This window comes from Typopeltis vanoorti, chromosome 25 (genome assembly GCF_054136105.1).
Source record: "Typopeltis vanoorti isolate ZY-2024b chromosome 25, IOZ_Tvanoo_1.0, whole genome shotgun sequence".
Lineage (NCBI taxonomy): Eukaryota > Metazoa > Arthropoda > Arachnida > Uropygi > Thelyphonidae > Typopeltis > Typopeltis vanoorti.
In genome coordinates this window covers 25,165,455-25,192,328 of record NC_143573.1, presented here as the reverse complement: position 1 = coordinate 25,192,328, position 26,874 = coordinate 25,165,455, and the positions used below count along the sequence as shown (strand labels likewise).

The 26,874-nt window shown below is 36.1% G+C and overlaps 1 protein-coding gene across 1 annotated transcript in view; it reads left to right on the top strand.

Moving 5' to 3' along the window:
• LOC150092609 (inactive phospholipase C-like protein 1) overlaps nt 1–26,874 on the top strand; it is a 571,653-nt gene that overhangs the window by 408,078 nt on the left and 136,701 nt on the right. The window contains exons 17-18 of the mRNA XM_090414457.1: nt 1,521–1,659; nt 24,769–24,915. Coding sequence (XP_090270583.1) covers nt 1,521–1,659; nt 24,769–24,915 — 286 coding nt within the window. The remainder of the gene's footprint in view (nt 1–1,520; nt 1,660–24,768; nt 24,916–26,874) is intronic.

Here is a 26,874-nt window from a genome sequence, read left to right as displayed (position 1 = left end):
GCCAACAGCACCCTCTATTGATCGTGATGACTAGCCTTAGCTGTGTAGAGCAGGAGGCCTAAGAATTAAAGTTTCCTAAATCTTGGAAAGTTTGATACACCACATTTATTAAGATTAGGTTGTTGTTGTTGTTTTAAATCTGCTGCTGATTCTAAAAAAAAAAGTGTTTCAAAATTGTATTTGTTGTTGTGGAACATAGCAGTTGTCCATTTGATTCTGTGCAAGGCATACAAGGCATAGTTAGCTAGATCTGACTGACCATACTTATGGCAGCAGATGTAATTTTTATATTCTTCTAGGCAGATGTTATCAGATCTTCCAGTGTGACCATAATGTCATAAGCTGCAGGAACAAGGAACTTTGTAAACAGCTGGAACAGACCCAGGGCTAGAAAATTCTCGGGAGAGCAGATAAGGGTTGCTAGCTTGAGATAAGGTTTGAATGCAGTGCAGAGCTTATACTTTTTCAGAGTTCTGGCTATTTTACCCAAGGTACCACAGATATAAGTAACGATGATAGCATTGCTATAGTCAGCATGTTGAGAGGGATACGAGGAACAATTGATTTGTTGATCTTTTTTTGGCACTATAATCATTTTACAAAGCTTTAATGAATGAAGTCTTGTTCACCCTTTCTCTCCTGAAAAGGGGAGGTAGAGTGAACAAGCATTTGTAGTTTATTCCACAAAGTGTATCCTTTATCAGTTTTTGACTAATCTGCACTGTTCAATGTCACAAACTCCTTTATTCCTGATACTTCTGGTGTTGGTGAAAAAACTATTGATCTATAAGGATGGTGGTTGATTTGGTAACCTACAGTGCAACAATCATACCTCACTTCTTGACCATTGACATAATTATCTAAATTCATATAATGTATGTACATAATCCTAGTACATTCAGCTTATCATGATCCAACCTAATAGATCCCCATTTCCTGATTTGCACACTTCTCTCACAGATCAACAATCTTTCTAACTGGCTGAGTTCTAAATAAACTGGAATTCTTTTGTGATAATATTGATACAAATCCTTTTTCCCATCAAAATCATTTTATGCATTGAGTCATGTTTCTTTTCAACTCCCCTCTGTCATAATATGGCATTAGATTTTCAATTTTAATTCTCTCTTTTTCTCTAGCTTTTTTTAAAAAGTCTTGTATACTCTCCCTGAAATACTTACCTCCTTTCATGCCATTTATTTTTGCTAATAGTCATTTGTTTCTTTTGTTCTTTCTGCATCTTCACATCTTCAGTTTTCAAATCTTCCAAAAACACATTTAATCACCCATTTGTTAAGTACCCCCCCCCCCTCCCCAGTGTTCACACTGTTATTTCTTTTTGCGTTTATGTAGCACCACTTTTTTTTTTTACATCTCATATGTCACTTGCCAAACATTTCTCTCCTTTGTTTCTACCTTTTATCATTATCACACATCCCTCTTTTGTTGCTCTTTATTTCTTTCTTTTGCAAGAAAGAGATTATATGATTGATTATTAAGAGATTATGATTTTTTTTTAGCTAATAAGTGCTCAACAGCTTCCTCACCCTAAAGGGGCATCTTCCAAGGCTAGTGCCATTGATCCTTATATCATAGTTCAGTTATTTGGTATCCCATCTGATTGTGCAGAGGTACGAACTCGAACAGTATCCAATGAAGGTAAGTATACATGCACATAATTCATCTAAAACATTTTATGATATAGTTATTTTGGTCTTGTGTAGTAATGATTAATCCAGCTGTCAAGGGTTTGAAGTGAATCACAGCCACAAAAAACAAAGAATTAAATAATATGCGGACTCTACTCTAGAGACCAAATAATACCTTTTTTGAGCCACTTTAGGTCTCTAATAAGAAGGGTAGCAGTCTCATCACACCTATTTCCTTATCCTTTTCCAAAATACACACCTGTTAACTTTTTTCAGTTTAGATGAGATGCCTTTACTTATTGATTCATTCTCCCTGTGCTGATCAATTCAGTAGCTTTGCTCCCACTTTTTTGTGTTTAACATAATTAACAGCAAGACTGACTTTGAAATTTTCCATAAAGAATGTTGAAGTCAGTTTTGCTGTTAATTCATTCTTGGTAAAGCTTTGGTAAGCTCCCAAAAAAGTAAAGCCCAGCACACCTGAACCTTTTTAATTTGAAATCGTTCCTGTATTACTGTCTACCAGTGAAGGTAGACAGTAATACAGGAAAACCTTCACCCTGCAGTTTCATCACTCTTGTAAACGTTCTTTTCTGTCCCATATGAAATCCATACATTAATTAAAATACTGTACAAGCATAATTTTGATACTATATTTTTGCAAAGAAGAATTATTAACCCTATTTTGCATATAGCACAGCAAATTGACTATATTAGGAAACCCTACTCAACAGACTTAAAAATAGCCACTTTAGCACTTGGGTAAGCAAGATGTTAATTCTATACCCATTGATGGAGATTATCTATCACCTAAGACTGCTGCATTAAAAAATAGTAAAGTCAGATTATAAGCAAAGAAGTGTAAAAGTTGAGTGAAATCTTTGAAATATATATATATATATATATATATATATATAATATAATTAATACATATATAATTAATACAATTGAGAATAACAATTTCCTACATCGCCGCGCTGCAGTGAAAAATTTAAAAAACAGAACATACTTTCTGGACGTCCCTCATATGTATATATAATATAATTAATACATATATAATTAATACAATTGAAGATAACAATTTCTTACACTTACGGAATAGTAAGGCAGTCGCTGCGATTGAGATTAGGTCAATGAAATAGGGCTTCAGCACTTTCTTTGTATAAACATTCATGTTTATGTATAGATCTATATAGAAGCTTAAGTGTTTTGCCAATGGATCCTGTGGTTAGTGTTTTCAATTTCATGTTGTGCCAGGCCAGATTTGTGAGGTTTAATAAGACAGATGTGGTCTTGATGTTCAGAAATACGTTTGTTTACAGATCTTCCTATCTGTCAATAGTAAGATAAGTTGCATGAACATGGTACTTTGTATGCTCCAGACAGTATCAGTGGTGAGAGTTGGTCTTTTGGAGAAGGTAGCAGATTATGAATTTGGTTGATGGGTTTATAGGTAGCAATAGTTGATATTTTTTTCATAATTTCTATACAAGATAGTCTTTATCTTCTATGTGCTTTCCATAGTTTTCCTATGACATGTTTAACTACTTGTACACACGATATTTTTTTCATGTTTTTCTCTTTGGCAGAAATTTTCAATACAATTCTTCTTTTTTAAGACTTCCTCGTTTTGAGTCCACCAGGATGTTATAATTTTTCTCTCCTTGCAGATGGCTACATCAAATGCTTCCATTGTTTGGTCAGTCAACACCACTTCCTTCAGATTTTGTAATTCAGCCTCTAAGGTTTTGTTCTTCACTCCTTCTATCAGTGTAGAAGTGCTTCAGCACTGTCCTTAATAACCACAAACTTAAACCAGCTTTGACGTAAAAGGTGAGTATTGGACCACAGGATGTTGTAGTCAGTGTCCACTCCATGCTAAGTAAGACCAGATTTTTCAGATTTATTGTTGTTGATGTAAGATTAGTGTCTTGTAGTCATTTTTTGATAGAACGTCCTGTTTGTTCAGAATACTAGCAGAGGTACTCACACTGAACTTGGTAAACACCAGGGGGAGAGAGAAAGAGAGAGAGATGAGACTGTTTATATTTTGTGGATGGTAACCAGGAGGAGATTTTGTTGATAGGAAGAATGTAGAGAATAAACTGGATCTTTTCAAGATCTTTGCAATTGTCTCTGAGATGCCTACAGAATATAGAATAGGGACTCATTGTACAAGTTCACAGTTTTTAATGTTAGGCTTGTAAGTGTCCAGCATGCATTTTAAACTTTCTTGAAGTGAAGTCATTCTGTAGTATGATGCACTGGATGATGCTCAGCTCTTGTGAAAGATCTTCATAATTGGAGCAGATAACATTCGGTATTGAGCAAAGATTTGAAGATGCCTGTTTTTTTGAGATAGATGATGGACTGAATTTTTGTATATAGCAATTTGTAAGTGGGTTTACAGTGAACAGCTTAACCACCCAATCAACAATGATGTGTATACATGTCCAGTTACCATTATGAAGTGCATATTAAAATTGTAATACCATTGATATTGCATTGAAATATATGATTGACATGAAGTGTATGAGGAGTGATGTATTTTATCTATATTGATGTCTATGTGATTAAACATTTTTTAAGCTTATTTAAGTTAAGGGATATTTTATCCCATATTGTTTAAATTAAATAAGTTAATTTATTAACTTAAATAAGTTCATGTCGCCAAATTGAAGCCTTTGGCTCTTCATTATAATTAGCATCTTTTAAGCTCCCATACCGTCCACACACACACACACACATGAGCCTCTGTGTGGGGGGACGGAGAGAACATAATAACCCTTCAGCCTATAGACATCATGATCAGTTTTGACATCCAGTTCTTATTTACAGTGTTCCTCTGGCCATCTGTTATCAGAGGACTTCTCACCAAACTGTTTGACTTTGTCATAATCTCAGGCTATTTCATCCTCAGAAACTAATTCTGCAAAGAGATTGAAGGAGTTGCTATGGAAAGCCCTTTGTCACCAGCACTTGCTTTCTACTTAGAGCATCTTGAAGACTCCCTATTCTCCTCCTCAATACATACTCAACCTTCCTTTTGGGTACATTATGTGATGTGTTCGCCATCTGTCCAGGCCCAGAAGCATCTATGCTTAATCTACATCAATAGCCTGCATCCACACATAAACTTCACCATGGAAAAAGAAAAGGATGAAAAATTAGATTGGACATCCTCCTTTCCCATACTCCATATGGAATACTTATAACATCTGTTCACTGTAAATCCACCCTCACAGCAGCTACATAACATGATTCAGAACATCATTCATTCAAAACATAGACATCTTCAAATATTTGGTGAATAGAGCACATGTTATCTGCTCCAGTTCTGAGGATTTCCAACAAGAACTGAGCATAATCCAGTGCATCACACTACAGAATGACTTCACTTCAAGGAAGTTTAAATGCATTCAGAACACTTACAGGCCTAAACTTAATAACCCTGAACATGTACGGCAAGTCATTATTCCATACATCATAGTCATCTCAGAGGCAATTGCAAAGATCCTGGAAAGATAGTTTACTCCTTACATTCTTCCTTATCAACAAAATCTCCTCAGTCACTTCTCTCCCCTCTCCTCCCCCGTACTGTTTATCAGGTTCAGTATGAGTGCCTCCTCTTGTACGTTGGATAAACAGGATGTTCTGTTGAAAAACAAATAAAAGAACACCTTATATCAACATTAAACCTGAAAAATTAAGTAACACCAATTTAAGACTTCATCTAAGTGTTACTTAGGTGTGGTCAGTGTCCACTCCATTGGCATGGAGTGGACACTGACCACAAATCCTCTGGTCCAGTACTCAACTTTTATATTGGTGCTGGTTTAGGTTATAGTGGTTATTGAAATAGAGTGTCAAAATACTTCTACACTGCCCAAACTTAAATTGGAATATTGTCTATCCATTGCCAAGATGTGAAAGAGTCTCATCCTCATAAACGGCAAGCTTCCCTTCTCCCCATCCATTTTTTTAATACAATGCTGTGTCATTCAGTACATAAAATAACTGTATTTCAGTTATTTTATTTATCTAAATTTATTTCAAAATTATTTAAATTTTAGTTTTAGCTTTATTTGCAATATCATTTTATTTTGTAACCACCTTTATGGTGAGACTTGATCATCTGGCTCAACTCTTCAAATAGGATTAACATTCTTTTGTTCTAGCATCATCTTGTGATTATGCTGATGCATTGATGATGGGCTGTTAATTTCTGGCCAAAATGTTTGCAATCATAAAAATTATTATTCTTTATTCTTATGAATATGTGTCACTAATAAGTGTTTGTTTGATCTTAAAATGACTCTCCCAGATGTGTGGAGAATGTTTTAAAGCTGCTACTAATTTAAAAAAAAAAAAAAGTTTCTCTTTTTGTAATGACCTTTTGTGTTGCACTTTGGTTTATTTCTATGAGATCTTGTGTGAAGGGGTATCCAAGGCATGGTCTGCTATTCCTGACTTGACATAACAGTGGTGTCAAATGTGTTGCCTATGTTCTCCAAAGCAGATGTTTATGACTGGAGATTGAGTGATAAATAAAGTTAACAGACTGTTGAAGTTAGCCAGTTATCTTTGATTTTAATGATACAGATTGCATGTGTTGAGTTGATTATGAAATTTCAGATAACGACATTAATTTAAGCTAACATAATATTTTGAAAAACATTATTTCTGGATTTTCTTATTTATAATTTCATACTGTTCTAGTTTATTATGCCTTCCATTATTGTTTGCATTTGTACTTTTTCATGTTATCATTTTCAGTGTTGTATGCATAATTCTAATCCTTTGTATTTTGTCATCAGTATATGATTTCCTTCAATTGCCTTTGTTCTGTTTTCTGCGATTTCTTATATTTTATTTCTCATGATTTCTTTTGTTTTATTTATTGTGATTTCCTTTGTTTTATTTATTGTGATTTCCTTTGTTTGATTTCTTGTTCTTTTATTTCCTGGCATTTCCTTTGTTTCTTGATAGTAGAGTGTGTGTGGGAGTGTAATTAATATTTTTTTCCTAAATTCACTACAACACACTAGGTTTCTGATTCCTAGGAGTTTGCTATAGCAAGCATCTTCTGTATCTGATCATCATCATTAGCTATTTTCCATCCACTGCTTGACATAGTTCTCCATTCTATCCTGTCTTGAGCTTTTCTATGCCAATGAATTCCAGCCATCCCTTAATCTCATCCTCCCAACATATCTTTGGTCCTATAGCTTTCTTACCCATTTCTGGGATAACATTCAGATATCAACTTCCTTCATTTTTGAGTGTTACTTCTTGCATTATGATTTCCCCTTGCTATTTGGATTTTTCAGTGGCTGGTTGTCTCTCTCTTCCCTTGTCTGAGCTTAAATACCAACACTAAAATACTAGCAGTAAATATGAAGATAGGCTTTCTTTCCATTCGAGATATCTTCGTGTTTAATGTGAATGCTATAACTACTCTTCCTTTCTCTGATCACTACTGCCTGAGCATCTTATTTAGAAGTATCTCACTTGTATTTCTCTTCGTCTTCCTAACATTATATGTTGAGACAATATTTCTGTGATTTCTCTGCTACTTGTTTCTTATGTAGAGAGTGTGTTTGTTCAATTCTGTTGAGTCTGAGGTTTTCCCTGTAAAATCCGCATTTCACTATTTGCTGATGGAGGTGATCGGGGCCTTGTTTAACTGTATAAGCCCCAGCTGGCATAAGATTTGATCATGCTGTACTTCATATTTTTGTGTGGTTTAAGCTAATCCTGATTTAGGTTTAGTTAAGTCCCAAACTGCCACGCCATCCTCATTCATTTCATATCCAGATAGATATCTGGTAATGCAATGCACTATAGGAAAGTGAGAATTGGAAATTCTGACCCCAATGACTATCCAAAAGTTTCTGACTTAGCCAGTAGCTTGGATAGCTAAGTTCCAAATTGCCAGTCCATTCATTTAGTATTCAGGTGGATCTGTAATAAACATACTAGAGGAAGGTAAGAATTCTGTTATCTCTGTGAAGAGACTGTGCCAGTTTGTTTAAAATGCTCATATTTGTTTTTATTTGTGTTGTGTATACTCACTTGATGTATCCTTGCAGATACACTTGGCTGTTTTCACACAGCGATAAGTAAATTTACAAGAGTTCAATTTGATTGATGCAATGACTTTTAACCTCATTTCTTTTAGAATACAGGAAATGATTGACTCAGGACCAAATAAAAAAACCAAATATAATTGAGATCTTCTTCATCATCATCAAATTCCTGACATGTAACCTCAAGAGGTGTACAGGATATGACAGTACTACATGAAAAATTTACATTATTACTAACTTCCTATCTACAATTTTCCTCCAAATCAGTCTGTTACTTGTCAAGACTCCAACATTATCAGATCTTATATTTCTATCATCTAAGGCACTTTGTATCGTATCAATCCATCTATACCTTGGTCTTCCTCGCGGTCGTTTTCCTGCCAACCTGGCAGAGAACACTTGTTTGGCTAATCTTTCCTCGCCCATTCTATTTAAGTGACCATACCTCATGAGATTAGCTCTGCTAACGCATTCCTGGATGCTGACAATGTCAAGTTCTTTCCTAATATCCTCGTTTTAATATGATATTGCCATTGATGCTATCTGTTCACGCCTCTAATCTTTCTCAGGATTCTCATATCTGCCGTCTCTAGTCTTTGGTCAAGTGTTTTACTTCTGACCCAGCTCTCAGATCCATAAGTTAAAACTGGTTTGAACACTGTCTTGTATACAGCTAATTTAGTGTTCCAACTAATTTCTCTCTTATTCCATATGAATTTATTCAATTGACTTCCTACCATATCAGCTTTGTTGATTCTGTTGTCTATTTCCATATTGAATTTACCATCTTCACTAAAAATTGTGCCTAAGTAGCTGAAATGTTTTACCTGTTCCACAGGTTCCCCGTTCACAACACAGTTGACATTTTCAACAATTCTACCTATTTTCATTGTCTTTGTCTTTTTAATGCTGACCTTCATACCATATCTATTACAACAGTTATTCAATTTAGTCAGGGAATCTTGCAGACTTGTAGTGGATTTATTCAGAAGCATAACATCGTCCGCATAAAGCAAAGAGCTGACATTAACATCTCCAATTCTGATATCATGTTTAATACCACTTTCCTTCATAATGTGATCCATATAGATAATGAATAACAGAGGGGATAATGTACATCCTTGTCTCACACCAGATTTAACATTAAACCATCTTCCTGTACTTCCTTCAATTCTAACTGCTGACTTACAACCCAAATAAAGACTAAGTATTGCTTGATATAATTTCCCATTGACACCATATAACTGTAACATATTGAATACCTTATCTCTTGGCACTTTGTCTTATGCCTTTTCCAGATTGATAAAACTTAAATACAGATCTTTGTTATATTCCCATGCTTTCTCAACTATTTGTCATAAAGTGAAAATCTGATCCTGACATTGGCCTGAATCCAGCTTGTTTTTCATCAAGCTTTTCTTCCACAATTCTACTCAACCGTTTCTCAAGTATACTTGCATAAATCTTGCCAGGAATACTCAGGAAAATACCTCTGTAATTCTCACATTCAGTTTTATTTCCCTTTTTATATATGGATACTATGAGAGCTCTACTCCAATCATCGGGAATTCGTCCCTCTGTCCAGGCTTTCTGAACTATGCAGTGCAGCCATTGTAAGACTTTTATACTTCAGCATTTCTGGTCGAATATCATCTACTCCTGCTGTCTTTGTACATTTCAACCCTTTGATGACTTTTTCTACTTCAAGCATTGATATGTTTTCCTGACTGCATGCCTGGTCAGTGTTTTTTTACCACTGTGCCGTCATCACTGCTTGTTTCATTTAGAAGTTTATCAAAGTAATTACTCCATACTTCAAGGGTATCTTTTTCTCCTGTTATCATCTCCTTTTACAGCACTCTTTCCTCCATTTCTAAGCTTCTTCAACAACCTCCAGAATATTTTGCCACCTTCTTGATATTTCTTTTCTATATTCTTGTCAAAGTCCTCCCATGACTTTTGTTTAGCTAGTTTTACACAGTGTTTAGCTTTCTTACATTTGTCTCTGTATTCTCTAAGAGCACAAGTTGACTTATTTGGCAGTAACTTTTGGTATGCTTTCTTCTTTTCTTTCACTACCTCTTTAACTTCCTGTATCCACCATGGAGTTCTGAATTTTCTATGCTTGCAGACAACCTCACCACATGCCTCTCTGGCTGAATCAATCAGGGTTTTCTTCAAGGCTTGCCACTGAATCTCCAAGGTTTGGTTCCTGTTCTCAAATTCTTTTATTTTCTTTTCAATAATCTTTGTGTATTTTAGTCTACAGTTCACATCTGATAGTGAACTGTAGACTAAAATACTCTACTTTGCTATTTAGATCCCCAATTCAATTTTATCCTGCTCAAGACTAAATATTGATCACTTCCAATTTCAAATCCTCTGTATACTCTTTTGTCCTGCACCAGGGAGAAATCATCACTATCAACAATAACATAGTCAATGTTATTCCTTGCCTCTTCTCTCCATGTGAATTTGTGCACATTTTTATGTTGGAACGTGGTGTTAGTAATAACCAATCCTTGTCCTGAGCAGAAATCCAACAGGCATTTGCCATTATTCTTAGCTTTGCACTTTTCTCCAAATTTTCCCAAAATATTTTTGTATGTCTGACAATCATTTCCTACTCTGCTATTTAGATCCCCAACAAGGACCAACTTTTCCTTTTTCATTGTGTTAGCTGCTTTTTCTAAAGCATCAAAAAATTCCTCCACTTCTACTTCAGTAGAACCTTCTGTGGGACCCATAGGCAAAAATAAGTCTAATTGTCCAATTCACCATTCTGATATTTGTCCACATCACTCTACTTGAGACTGTCTGCCATTCAAGAAGATTATCCTTGTATTTTGTGTTGAATACTATGGCTACTGCTTCTTTTCCTTGATTGTCATTGCCTGAATATAACATTTTGTATTTATTGCTCAGAAAGATCTCACCAGTTTTTGTCTTTTTTATTTCAGTCACCCCTATTATGTCGATCTGGTACTTATCTAATTCCTCGGCTAGCTCCATTTCTTTGCCATTCAGGCTTCTTATATTGATAGTACCGATCTTTAACTCTGGTGATGTTGAGTTGGGGGTGTGCTTTCAGGTTTGTTCCAGTAGCTGACTTTTCCCTGTTCGTCCTGGTTCCCTGACGAAAACTACGGGGGCCTTGTGTAACTGGGCGACGTCCATGAAATTTTGTCATGTTGTACCATCATTTTGTATATAGATTTAAGCCAATAAGAATACAGTTTGGTCGGCTAAATCTCAAATTGCCTGCCCATCCTCGTTTGTTCAGTATCCAGGTTGATACCAAATAGGGTACACCACGAGAAGGTGAGGATTGCACATTAGGTCAGAAGCCCTGATCGGTTCTCCGCATTCCTTTAATGACTATGTGGAGGTCTCCTCTCTGTTATACAGCTTTGATCGTTAAGCATCCCTGAGATCTACTTTCATGGATATATTCATTGTTTTACTGACTCATTCTATTAATAGTTTTTTTTTACATGCAAGTACTTAGTTTGCTTGACTGAACATTTTGTTTTTCACTAATTCCTACGAAAACAATAAATGTTCATTGGAGTCACTTCTTTGGATTAATTGAATGTTTCCTTATTTAGGATATATTTTTTCCATTCATTCTTACTGTTAACTAAGTATAAATAATCTTACCTCAGGCAATTTAATTACAATAAGAACAATTTACATCCAGAAGTTCTTTACCAGAGATAAAACAGTTTCTTTTCCTACTATATAAACAACAATGTATCAAAGTAGAGCTTTTCATTAAGGCCACTTTCCAGTTTCAAGTTTCAATAATTATGTCACTTGATCTGAGCAAATAATTCATATCACCAGTGTCCTTGAGACAGAAGAAATTTTGCATTCTCTTTTTTTCATTTTAAAAATTTTATGGAATTTACAACCGTGTTAAAAAAAACTTTTTTTATTATCCCGACGTTTTTATCTTCACATGAAGATCATCATCTGGAGCGTACATAAGTATACAGAACAAGCTGAGTTACATCATTAACTGTAAGCTAGAAAAACAATGATTTGATCACATGTTATTCTACTGGCGTGACCTCTGGTGAAAAAAAAAATAATAAATTAAATAAAATAAAATAAAAAATAAAATTTTACATCAAGCTAAATTCTATTTTTACAATGGCAGGAATAAACATTCTTTTAGATGGTTTTCTTTCAGAAACAATTGGTGTCCTATTTTTAGTATTACAATTCTTATTTTTGATTTACAATACTGGATTTTCTACAGTCCTGTTTATAGTTGTTCTTGGTGAGGATGGTCGAATATATACCTTCCATATGTTTGGGATTTTTAAACCATCGTTGTTCAGATTTGGGTGGATGCTGATAATCTCACAGGCTTCCTCGAATTTCTGTTCATACCATGTTCTAGTGTGATGTAGACAGCTGGTGGTTTTCCAGTCAATTCTGTGTAAGGTATTCAGGGCATGATCAGAAAGGCCAGCTTCAAAGGTTGTAAATTCCATAAAATTTTTAAAATGAATGCTGATCACTGTGTAACCCTAAAAGAAAGGTTTGCATTCTCTCTTTCCTTGGTTCTCTCATCACCCAGGCACTGAAAACTAAATGGAAACAAGAAGTCAGTAATGGCTGACACATTATCATCATTGAAAGGAGAATTCTTTATATGATTAAGGACAGATATCACTCTGTACTTAACAATTGTGAATTACAATAAAGGACCATTGAAATTATTACAGCTATTAGACTACTATACATTTTTTAACATAGTTTCTGATCAGGCACATGCAAGTGCCAATGATATGTGGTTATGAAACCCAAACTAAAAAAAATACATGGAAAAGTAATTGTAAAAAAAAAAATGCATAACTGTAAATTATGATGATTTTTACAATTGGATGAGTTGGAAGTCTCCATGTGAGACTTCTCTCCATTTCAGACTCCTTGCAATCAGTCTTCAGACTCATTAAAGGAGGTTCATATGATGCCTGTCATACCTCTCCTTAAACTTATTAACCAACATAGCACTCATGAGAAAAGAAAAAAAAAGCCTAGTCCATGCTCTCTCTCTCTCTCTCTCTCTCTCACACATACACACACACATATATTCAGTCATGTAATCAAAAATGTTTCAGTATCTACTCTATAAAACTCATTAGTAACACATATCTATTTTTATATGCACAGTCTAGTCACCATTTTGGTCACTCACTTGCTTCTAGATCCTCTCCACCACTTGCACATCTCCAAGAATCCCAGGTAACAAAATATGTACAGAGTAGTTCAGATATGGTGATATAAAAATCTTATAGAGAGAGAGATTAACATCTGAGTGATTTTTTGAGCTATTTTGCCTGCTATTCAGCTGAAATTCAGCTATCTACCCACCATCACTCCCAAATTTCTATTCCTCTCAATTTCGTGAAGACCATTTCAATCTATGTAAAATATCTCTTTACACTATATAACTTGACAGTTTGACACATTCACCTGGCATCTATTATCCTGCTGAGATTTCTGTGGTTGTATTGAAATTCTTTAGAATTGCAGCATAAAGCTCACATAATTCTAAGATAAAACTTTACTAGTTCTATAATTTTCTACTCTATACTTTTTTGTACATAACTTTGGGAGATTGTCAGTATAAGATAAATGATAAATATTTACTGAGTCAAAGTTGGAATGGAATCAGTGCTGGAAAATGGTTAAACAATGGCTGTGTGTTATGAAATACATAGTTAGCTGGAATTATCAGATAGCAAAACATAAGTGCATCATATCTAAGATCTGTGTGATGATTCATGATAATTAATGATCACACTAGATGAAATATGATACCTTGGTTTTTATTGATTGAGTACATGCGTGTAACATTATTATTATTATTACAGGCAACTCCAAGGAGTCCTTAGACTCATCGAGAGAGGCCCTAAACATCATGTTGAGCACTATCCAACATTTACACAGTATCTACGATACTTTCCTTTGAACTCATTCACAGTCATGGCACCCACAACAGATTCTGGCAGCTTATTCCACTCATTCACCACTCTCCAAATAAAAAACCTAGTTCTGACACCTTTGCTAACTACACTCTTGCTCGGTTTCCATGGATGGCCCCTAGTTCCACCACCAGACCTGTTGTGAAAAATTTCCTCTGAATTAATCTTTTAAAAACCCCTCAGTAATTTGAATGTCTCATATCAACCCTTTTCTGCCTATCAACCAATTTCTGTAACCCACAGATCTTCAACCTGTTCTCATAAGGTTCATTCCATAGACCAGCTACCATCTTGGTCACTCCCCCTCTGGATCATCTCGACCTCCTCCCCATCAAGAAGAAACTCTGGCACCCAGATCTGGACACAGTAGTCAAGATGGGGTTCCTTCTTATAAAGGCTCGATAAGGAGGAACAATAACCTGCTTGTCTCTGCTTGTCAAAGTATTCTTCAGTAACCAAGTGATTGGATGAGCTGATTTAGCTACTTTTGCTATGTGCCCCCTAACCTTCAATTCCTTATCCACCAACACTCCCAAATCTCTGGCTTTGTCAATTTCCTGGAGTACAGTTCTACCAATGTGATATACTGCTGCTAATCTTTTCACCCCAAATTGCTTAACCTTACATGTTAAAGATACCAAATTATTTTAAACCTGGTTTTACTCCATTTCCCAAGTAGTAAACAGACAAGTCAAGTTTGTGCCTGCAAGTGTTGCAAGTCTAACTGACCCCGCATGTAGTTCAAGACCAAGGCAACTCATGGTAAAAGTAGAATAAGCTCTGATCACTAATCTTAATATTTACCCTTAATGCAAAACACATCATCTGGAGGAGATGTATGATGCTTTGTATTAAAGGCAAGGGGCCACTAGACCAGACCGGTTTCGACCTTTATTGAGGTCTCATCAGTGGGAGCCCAGCTAGAAATACCAAGATTTTAGTAATACAGAGCTTATAAGTATTTTACCAGAACAAGTTACCATAAGGTGTTTTAACCTTATTAAATAGAAATCTCAGGAGGAGATATAAATGTAGAAAGTATTTTACCTTGGGTATAATAAATGTTAAAGATACCAAGTTATTTTAAACCTGGTTTTACTCCATTTCCCAAGTAGCAAACAGACAAGTCAAGTTTGTGCCTGCAAGTGTTGCAAGTCTAACTGACCCCGCACGTAGTGCAAGACCAAGGCAACTCATTGGTATCTTTAACATTTATTATACCCAAGGTAAAATACTTTCTACATTTATATCTCCTCCTGAGATTTTTATTTAATAAGGTTAAAACACCTTATGGTTAACTTGTTCTGGTAAAATACTTATAAGCTCTGTATTACTAAAATCTTGGTATTTCTAGCCAGGCTCCCACTGAGGAGACCTCAATAAAGGTCGAAACCGGTCTGGGTAGTGGCCCCTTGCCTTTAATACAAAGCATCATACATCTCCTCCAGGAGATGTGTTTTGCATTAAGGGTAAATATTAAGATTAGTGATCAGAGCTTATTCTACTTTTACCATGAGTTGCTTTGGTCTTGCACTATGTGCGGGATCAGTTAGACTTGCAACACTTGCAGGTGCAAACTTGACTTGTTTGTCTGTTTGCTACTTGGGAAATGGAGTAAAACCAGGTTTAAAATAACTTGGTATCTTTAACATTTATTATACCCAAGGTAAAATACTTTCTATTCTTAACCTTACACTTTGCCACATTAAACTGACATCCATTCTCCTTATCCTAGTCTGCCAATCTATCCAAATCATCCTGCAAAATTTTGACATCATGTATATTCACTATTGCTCTACCCAACTTTGCATCATAGCCAAACAACTGAACAGTTCCTTTCAGATCTTTTCCTATATCATTAATGTACAAATTAAATAGCAGTGTCCAAGAACAGAACCCTGTAGCACACCACAAGTCACAGGTCTTCTTTTGGAATCTACTCCTGAATAAAGTACTCTCTGATATCTCTCTATCAACCACCCTCGTATCCATCTCACCAACCCTATATCCCCATGTGCTGCAGTTTACCGATTAGAATTCCATGTAATATCCTGTCAAAGGCCTTATCAAAGTCCATCAGTATCCCTGTAAACCCATTACCCTTATCCAGTTTAGCCATCACTGTATTATAAAACATGGGCAAGTTATTGAGACATGATCTACCCTTCACAAAACCATGCTGTCCCCCATACAGTATCCCATTTCCATCTATCCATTCCTGTATTTTGCTCTTGACTAATTTTTCCAATATCTTGACAACAACTCCAGATATGCTGATTGGTCAGTAATTTGCTATAGCAGTCTTGGAGCCTCCTTTATGCAATGGAACATTTTTCCTCTCTTTCCATCCCCTCAGGACTAACCCAGAGCTGAGACTTAAATAATATGGTCAAGGGTACCGACAATTCCTTTGCCACTTCACATAAGACTCGAGCTGATATACCATCCAATCCCACAAATGTATTCACATTAAGGTTCTGTAATATACTATTCACCTCCATTTCATTCACTGTTCACTTTCATTTCATTCAAGAGTATATCACTGGATGATATACTCTTGTAAAGTGTTTGCTTAGTAATTCTACTATTTCGCCTGATTCAGTTACCTCCCTACCATCAGCATTCCTTAAAATCATTCTGCTGTATACATTTTTTCTTTTACTTGCAGCTTATCGAAAGAATAGTTTGGGATTCTCTTTAGTTTATGTTGCTAATTTGCTTTCATAATCTGCTTTTACTTTTCTTACCACACTAGTTACCCTTCTGACCTGTGCTTTGCACTGTTCATGTGCCTGCAGGTCACCTTTCTCCTTAAATTCCCTCCACAATTGTTTCTTTCTTTTCTTTTTTTTTTTTGCAGCTCAAGCTTAATGGTGTTATTCATCCATTTAACTTCCACTTGAGTTACTCTCCGGACTCTAGGTATGCAGTCAGCCATTACCTCCCTCAAACACTCCTTTACCACTTCCCATGCACTATCAACATCCAACCCTTGCAGTTTTACATGCCATGGCACTGATCCAAATAATCTCCTAAGCTTGTCATGCTTATCAGCCTGGTAATTCCACATATATGATATCTTAATTGAAAATTCCACACTTTTAGCCACCTTCCAGGTCAAGACCTTACGATCACTCTCACCAATTGGTGGTAACACGGTCATATTCGTTATAGTCAAATTCTCAGATGCAATTACTAGATCGAGCACTCTCAAACCCCTAGTATATTCCATTACATGCTGTCTCAGTTAGTTGTCCCTTAGTAACTGCATAAAATCCATTTCCTTCCTCCCATGTGTCCTCTCCTCCTTCCAACCAATGTTACCATAGATGAAATCCCCCATAATAATTACCTGTCCTCCACTCATTAAGTCTGTTTGCCTATGCATGCTATCTCCATCATCTATTCCATTGCTTGGTCTATAGCAGCACCCAATTGTATATTTTGTTCTGCTGACCTCAATCTTGTATAGCCTCAGATGTGCTATTTTCACTATCCTGCAGTTGAACTTCTATTCTCTTTGGCTGTAGTTCATCAGCTATCATCAATAACACACTCCTCCCTCCATTCTCTTCTTTGTCTTTCCTGAGTACACTATACCCTTCACATTCTATTCCACTAACTATATCATCTTCTGTTAGCCATGTCTCACTAATGCCAAGAACCTTTTGCCAGGAAGAGCCAACCAAGGCCAAAAATTCCTCCTCCTTGTTTCTGGTATTAGTGTACATAAAGTGCAAAAGCCCCCTAGACCCACCCCTATCTTGATGCCATATGTTAACTATCCCATTGTGGTTTGTTATCCTTCATACTAACGTAGGCATATTATACACATTCTTACACTGAACTGCCTCACTGATGTCTGCATATCTGCTCATCAACACCCCCCCCCCCCCCCATAAAAGCTCTAATTTCCCTGATTCTGCACATCTACTTTCACTTCATTCAGCAGCAGTTTTTCCAGTCTCTGAACACCAAATCCATTCAGATGCAAACCATCCTTCTTTATAAGTTCTTTCGCCTGTCAAACTCACTCCACACCACTCCTGCATAACCTATTCATAGAGTCATTTGCAATTATGGCCTCCTTCTCAACTCTACTCTGTCGTACCACGGCAGCAGACTCACTATCTTAACTCTCTCACTTTTTTTTTTCTTTTGCTATCTCTGGTAATTCTTTCAAGTCCTCTCTCATAGCAAACTTTTCACCTTTTAAATCATTTATTGCAGCCACTACAATCATTTCTTTCGCCCTCATGCTTCTGTGCTCTAATAGCTTCATTTACATCATTAATTTTCACATCAGGAAAGCATGATTTTTTCAAACTCTCATTTATTGCACCTTTTACTACTGAATCACCGTATAACACTCGCTCCTTAATTTTTCTTTCACTCCCGATCATGTTTTCATTTTTCTTATCTCACACTTGCTTCTTTTTGTTAGCTGATCCACTTGGTAGATATTTTTGTAATTGCTCCAGCTGCCGCTTCACTCTATGTATTGCTCCGTGCAACTGAGCTACCTTCCTCATTGCAGGTAACTCTTCATTTTTTATATCAGTCAAACCATTCGCTTGCTGTGTACTTTTACTCTCACTTTCAACTGCACATCACTTCTAAACTCACTCTCAATGCTATCTGACATTACATCACAATTTTCTATTGCATTCTGACTTTCATCCACTACATTAATCTTGCGACCTGAGACACACTTTAGATCCTCGCTTTCATGACACTTTCCCACCACTCTCAAACCAAACTCCAGCCGCTCTTGGCAAAGCATACATTCCACAGACCTTACACTGAGCGAACTCCCTTTGATTAAATTCTTTAAACAGTGACGATGATTTGGACGCCATTGCCCTACTTTGCATTGGTGTCATGTGCTACACTACGTATCTACCGTATCTTATCAAAATACTAAATTAACACTATTTAAAACAAACGTTTTAAGCTAAACTAATTAACTCCACTATATATTCTAATTTTAAACTAATAACACGATTTTTTTAAAACTAAATAACTTATCTTTTGGAGCTCTTTAAATGTAGTCCTACCCATCAAACATGCCACCAGATGCTTCATTGAATTTTCTGACAAAGCAGTTAAAGTACATATATTGCATTTCTGTTTCCTGCCAAAGCACAGGATGTCCTTTATCAGTTGTGTGATAGACTAATCTCAATTTGTGTTTCTTTTCTTTTTTACATCTTTAACAGTTTCTAATATGAAAATCTCTCCAGATCATTCTGTTTGTTCTACATAACATATGCTGCATAAACACTAAGTTTTGTAATGTCCTGGTTTTTAAAGGGTAGATGAGGTGGTTAAGGAGGATGTAGAAATCTTGATCTTATGTTATTATTGCCACACCTTCATTGAGTCGCTGACTCATCATGGGAAGTATACACTATCACAAGGACCTGTTCCTCACTCCTTTGCTCACATCCTCATTATACAGTTTCCAGAGGCCATCTCTTGTTCTACCCTCTCTCCCTTTAGAAATTTTCTTCCATGTTAACCTGTAACACCACCTGACCACTTGCATGTCTTAGTCATATCCCTCCTCCTATTCACAAGGCTTCTATTCAATTTGAAAATTACATTCCCTCATTTTTTTTTCATATTCCACATTTCAAAGATCACTTACCACCTTTGCAAATCTTCTCTTGATCCTGCCTATCATATCCTCATCACCAAAAACCAGGTGACCAAATTTTTTTCTGCACATCAAGGTCTTCTACATCATTGTCATGATCTGATATGATGACTTCACAACTTTTATGGTGTGGCTCCTGAATTTCAGACCCTTGTCCACCACCACTTTCAGATCTCTCATCTCTTCTACCTCCTTCAAAATTTCAGCACCAAGTATATGATTTTGCTTCCCATCATTTTTTACCAAATTGAAAGATGTATATATTTAGTAATCGGAATTTTACACTTTGCAATATTGAGTGGGAAACATGTGCCCACTCATATAATCAGTTTAGGTTCACCTGTTAGGTCACAACATCTTGACTCCTCATTGTTCTCACCAATTTTGCATAATTTGCAAACACTTGCATATATCCAGTTAAATCCATCCCAGTGGAAGGAATGAAAACTAATTTTCTCATGTTGACAAAATATTTCAGAAATTTTGTCCGTTACATGTTGAATATAAGATAGGAGTACAGTGTTTTTAATTCTTGATTAATTCTCATTGTCTTGTTGGGGAGGGATTTACAAGATCTTGTTGATTATTTTTTTACTTCCATCCATTTTGAAATAGAGTATGGCTGAGTATTAACTTCTTTATTTCTCTTTTTCTATGTTGTTAGAGATATAGTATGCTCTGTCTCATTATTTTAATTATTCCTGTTTTTTATGTGTAGTGATAAGATGAATCATGGAGACATCTTTCAGTGTATGCAATCTTTCTGTACACTAAATAAACAAGTTTGTTCTCTTTAGAGATACTTGAAGTTTGTTCATAAACTTGGTAATGTTTCAGGAGGCTTCCCAATCAGTTGATAAATAATCCTGCTACTGCTTATCTCTGTCAGAATGTGTCTGGAAGAAATAATTTAAGGTATAGTATTTTTATGGTTGCTTAGTGCCAAGGCCTTGGTTGGATTATAGTCTGGATGTTCCCTGTGTGAAAGTCATATCTACAAGTTCTTCATCCTTGCCTATTCCCCCTCCTCTCTCACCCTTGAAATTTAAAAATATTTCTCTACCATGAAAATTGGCATAATAAATTATAGTCACTACAGTAAAATAAGATTTCCAAAAAAGATTTCAAGAAACAATAAAAATATACCCAAAAAAATGCAATGAAACAATAAAGTTCCATATTAAAAAAAAGAAAAAACCTTCCACAATATCTTTGACACTAGTGATGTGCCCTACTGCTTATAAGCATCCAAACCCAATTTATTATTCATCACTTAATCTGAAATGGTATCCTCTATGACTGCAGACACCTCAACTTCTTCATTGTATGTGAGATCTGATACTACATGAAAAAGTTATAAGACATAAAATCCTCTTTTTATGATCTGCCCTGTGTCAAGATTTCCATGACTCATTATTTTGTTGCCTTCATTTGCTGCCTGTAACATGGTACTAATTCCAATGATTGTATTCACTTTTTTTTTTTTTTTTAACTATTTACTGCTTAAAGTTGATCCCATACAGTTTAATTACCCAAACTATGAGATAATCTTTACTGGATATTTCAACACATCCATAATTCATAGGAGTGGCTTCTCTAACTTTGTAGAGAAAGTTAGAGAGGAAGAAAAATTTGGTTTCTATCAGTAATGAGCTAACATAAATCATCCAGTTACCAGATAATCCTCATCACTCATGCAACATTCTGGATTTGTACTTAACCAGCTTTACCTCCAAATACACTACTGGTGTTAGTCCTCTTCTTGCCACTCTGACCATAACCTGGTCCATGTTTCTTTTTCTGCAAATAGTCCTTCGCTTAGCCATTCTATCTTACATCCTTTAGCACCATAGTGATGCCAGTTGGGATTGACATTCAGGATTTCTGTGCCTCTTTTCCTTGATCTGATTACTCCTCCTTACTTTTGATAATGTTCAGATTTTAGTTTAAGATCAGTTTTATCTTCTTGGGCTGACCTTCATATCTAGTTTCCTGGCATGAACATATCACGTCCATAGACTCCTTAGCCTCCAAAAACCTTGATATATTCTTTTACTTTCAAAATACTACAACTCTCCTGCTTAACACTTTGTAAATCTCGACCTTCTTACGAATTCTTGATTTTATACTAAAGAGGGTAGCCATGCTAAGTGATTCCCCTCCCTTAGTCTCCCTTGGTTGCTTTCTCATGGGTACTTATTCCTACATGATGTCTTCATAGGTATTTTCATGGATATTGCTCTGTCAAATTGGTCACTACTATTCCTCTGATTTCCTGTAATCACGTGAAAATAAAAGCAACCACTGGTCAACATCCATACACAGATCAACCAATTAATTTTGAACCAATTTTACATCTTCTGCTTTCATTCCATCTACCTTTTACCTTTGTTCTTTGGACCAGCTTTTCCTGTACTGTTATTTCCCAATCATTGCAATTTCAAGAAACTTGATAATGGATTACTTCTTTCTCTGAAACCCTCACCTAGCACTGTGATAAGTTTAGTGACCTCTCATATGTGGGATTTAAAAAAAAAAAAAAAAAAATCAGACATCCAGAATATCTTTATAGTTTCTATATCACCCTTATCATCTGTTTTTCTTTTTTATGATACTGTTTTCTCTATTTTTAAGCTTTTCATTCTCCAGAACTTTTTGCCGCCTCCCTGATATTTATCTTCTGTGTTCTTCCCAAAGTCTTCTAATAACGGTTTTAGTTAGTTTTACACATACCATTTTTTTTTTCCATCCCTCTATATTCTCTCAGGGCATCTGACTGACTTCCACTGGGTTTCAAGGTTTGGTTTTTGTTTTAAAATCTTTCATTTTTTTTCTTTAATATATTTGATTCTATAGTTTACTGCTGAAAGCTTCCTTGACTTTGATTCTTATATATTTTCCTTTTCAATATATATATATTTTTTTTATCCTGCAAAACTAAATGGTGAGTCTCCTGTATACTCTTGTATTCTGAACTGATCAAAGATATCCCTATCATTATTGTTGATAGGGATATCTTTGACCCTATCAACAATAATGATATAGATGATGTAGTTACAGGGATTGAATGTGAAGGTTTTAGTATTTTCAGGGATGATAGAGAAGATAGGATGGGGGGTAGTACTGCTGATGATAGCAGATGTATTGCAACCAAAAAGAATAGGAGACAGGCAGGAGGGTGGCTGTTCATTGAAGCAGTCTGGTGTGAAATTAAGAGCAATAAGACAAAATATACAGTTGTTGTTGCTATGGGCCAGGGAGTTCCACAGATGATATGGAAGACATGCATTGCCAAATTAGTACAATGGCACAGATTGAGTGATTATTATGGGGGACTTCAACTATGGAGATGTAGACTGGAAGGAAGAAAGATGACATTGCAGGAAGGAAACAGAATTTATGCACCTGCTGAGGGCTAATTACTTAATGCAGCATGTGATGGAGGGGGACTAGGAATGGGATAGTATTGGACGAAATGATGGCAAAAGTTGGACGCATGTTGGACTGAAAGTACTGAAACAAAGAAAGATGAATGAGAGTAAAAGTTAGAAGAATGATAGAGAAAGTTGGACGCATGTTAGTCTGAAAGTACGGAAACAAAGAAAGATAAATGAGAGTGAAAGTGAGAAGAATGATAGTGAAAGTTGGATGTATGTTGGACCGAAAGTACGGAAACAAAGAAGGATGAATGAGAGGGAAAGTGAGAGGAGGGGGTCGAGAGTTAGAAAGTTAGAAAGATTTAATGATAGAGAGGATGTGTTGTGAGATTCGGAAAGTGAATTGGATTGGATGAGGCAAGAAATGAAATGGATGCGGAATGAAATTAAGAGAATTCAGGTCAAAACTATTAAAATAAATCATGATGGCATGAAAGAGTTAACAAAAGATGAGCGAGTGGCGTTGTATGGCGACTCCATTATTAAAGGTGTGCTAGAGGATAAAATGCACAAAGTATGTTTTCCAGGCGGTAAAATGAGTAGAGTGATTGAGGTATTGGATATGAGGCGGGAGCGAGCAAAAGAGTTAATAGTATTAATTGGTACAAATGATTTCAGAGAGAACAAAGAGCATGTCAGAATGAATATCAGGAGGCTGCTTGGAAAGATAAAAGAGAATAGTGTGACAGGAAGGGTAGTCAGTGTGTTGCCTAGGTATGACTGTGGTGAAATGAGGCGGAGAGCAAGGATTATGAATGATATTCTGGCTGAAATGTGTGAGGAGATGGGAGTACAGTTTGTTAATGTGTGGAATGAGTTTGAGGGACAAAGTGAGCTGTATGGGAGCGATGGACTGCATTTGAGTGGTTATGGTGTGAGTCGCTTGGAGAGACTGCTGCTGGAAGGTAGAGAAGTGAATAGAGAGAATGAATCAGATCGAGAGGGGAGTGATGTGGAAGAGCAGGAGAGTAAGACAGGAGAGATTGAAGAAGTGGATATGAATGGGGAAGTGAGTGGTATGAGTATAGAAAATGAGAGAATGGGTGTGCAAGAGGAACAGGGAAACTGGGAGGCTCAGGGTGGATAGGGGTACACAGCGTGAGAAAGGTGGATGCTCCAAGAGGAAGTGAGAGCATGTGTAGGCAGGAAAGAAATGGGATGACCAGGGATCAAGAGGAAACAGATGGAATTGAAAAGGGTTCTAAAATGAAGAAGCAGAAAGAGAAATGGCCCCGGTCCATCATGGAGAGATCACATCGAGTGAGTGGTATCAGTGGAACTAGCTGTAGATCCAGAAATGAGAAAAGTTATATGTGGATTTTCGAACTGCATGGGGATTTGCGCTCCTAACCCCGGCATTGTTCAAGGGTCAATTGTGTGTGTGTGTGTGTGTGTGTGTGTGTGTGTGTGTGTGTGTGTGTGTGTGTGTGTGTGTGTGTAATGGGTATTTGATAGGCAGTTGTACAGGCAAATAGTGAACTGAAAAATATGCAAGTTTTTGGAGTCTGGGTGTGGATTTTTTTTTTTTCAGGATATGCTACAGGTAACTGTCGGTCCAAGACACGGTTGGGTTTTGTTGCACTAAAGGTGATGTGATAATCCTTCTCCACTGAAGAGTAAAAAATGTTAATCAACATTTATACCTTTAGTCATAGAAAACTTTAATGCTTTGAACAGTGTGAAGTTTATAAAATTCATAGAAGAGGTTTGATATCACTATGACATTAGTTTATATATGGGAGAAAGAAAGTAGACTACAAAGCTGACTATAACATAACACATATAACAAAACAGAGCATAATATAAATGTAATAAGAGATAGGCATCATAATAAAACAATATATAATAATCTTATAATACAATAATAATTAAACATCAGTTAAGACTCAAAAAATTAAGGTATACAATTAATTAATTTGTAGTTCAACCATTTAGGTCACTCTCCGATTTTTGACGAAAGCTTCGAGTTTACAGTTACAGTTCCTGAGCTAGCAATGTTGAGGCTTGTAGTTTTAGATGATGAATTTATTGGAGATGACTTTATTGGGCAGTTCACTGTTCCCTTGAAGTGTCTGCAGACTGGTGAGTATCTTTAAATAATCCACTAATATACACAAAAAGTCTGTTAGACAAGAATTATTTAAACACGAAATAATGTTCTGTAGATTCTTGTTATAATCAAAAATTTATTTTTTTAATAAAACTGTGGTATATTTTAATCTCAGGCTATTGAGTAAACTCATCTTTTTATGAATTTATTTATAATTAATCATAGGTTAATTAGCAAAATATCTTTTGTTACGAGCCTTCCCACTTGCTTATTCTTGGTTTCATGTTTTTTTAGCTGTGAGTTATAGCTCCACTTCACAAGGCCTTATTAGGGCTGCCTGTGAGCTACTATTCTCTGATTTGGTCAGTCACCTGGTTTTTGAGGAGATGATGAAAGTTTGAGAAGAATCCAGTGTAGTGTAGTAGGATTATTGTAGCAAGATGATTCTTGTGTTAGCAGTATTATTTTAGTCTGGAACATTAGGCACAAGGTCAGATTGAGAGGCATTCCATCTGTAAATGCTTGATGAATAGGTGGAAGAGAGGTCATGAGATTGAGGCACATGTTGGTAAGGGATTTATACCATATTAATGTAGATAAGATTTTCACAGGTCGTGAGCAGAATTTTTTTTTTCTTACTTAGAAACAGGCAGGTGACCGAGGAATGCATTTCCTGATATTGTAAGTGCAGCAATAGCAAATGAGTTTAAGGCACAGTTTAATGAGCATTGTGTCTATTGAGCATCTCTCACAGCAGGCACATACACTATCTACCTTTACTTTGCTATACTTTGGGTACAACACACTGTAGTAGCAAGCGTTCACCAGGCTGCCTCCACATCTACACCCTGCCATCACATTGGAAACAGATGAACCTTGATTCATCACTCCAGAGTACTGTTTTCCACTGGTCAATTGTCCATTTCACACGCTCTTTGCACTAAGCCAGATGAGCCACCTTGTTTGTTGTTGTTGTTGTTGTTTTGATGTTTAGCTTGTGTGCCACTGCTCTTTCGTAGAAACCCAGTAAATGGCGTTCTTTTTGTAGAGTATTAGTGCTCACCATGGTGTTACTAGCACTCCAGAATTCATCACAGATGGTCTGTGCTCATTGTAGCCGGTTTTTGTGTGCCACCTGTTTTAACACCCTACTGTCTTTGTCACTCTTTTTCAGCAGCCACTCTGGGTGTTTTCATGCACTAGTGATGCCAGAACGTCTCCATTTGTTGATCACATTGCTAACTGTTGATTTTGGATGCTCCAGTTAAGTGGTAATGGCACGTATGGACATGCCACCAATGTGACAGCCCATAATGACATCCCTCTTGAAGAAACTGAGTTCACATCGTGTTGCCATACCACCTGTATTCAACTGCTATGATGAAATATTGCTTCCTACTATTTGTACATTAGTTTTTATGCTATTAACAAACCTAGAATGTTCCATAACTTCAAATAACAGGGGTGTCCAGATAATTATTGGTAGATAGTGTATTTTCAAATCATAACATAAGTTCTTTGACAAATAGAAGAAGAAACTGTAATGTTTATATTTGCAAGTGATTAAACATGACATAATACCTAAGTTAACATTTTGTAACCTAAAGCTTCATATGAGAGGAAGAGGACCAAATAGTCAAAGATGCCAAGAAATTATATTCTTGGTTTAATCCTTTATCCAAGTGTAAGAAAACTTGTCATTCATAGAATGACATTGGTGTTAATAAAAGCATACATAAAGATATCAGAGAACCAAGCAACATAGTTTATCATGCTTGGTTCTGTCATATTAATTAATGTATAACTTAAATTGCAAAGGGAGGACTTGCATCTCTTCTTCCCCCCCCCCCCTGGTCAGTTATTGGTAAGTGTTAGATGCAAAATTTTGAACATCTCTGCAACATTTGTCTGAAACCTGTAATATAGTGTAGGTTCCTGGAAAATGATTTCCTATATTGTGAGGATCACTAATAGAGCTTCAAGAGATTGTA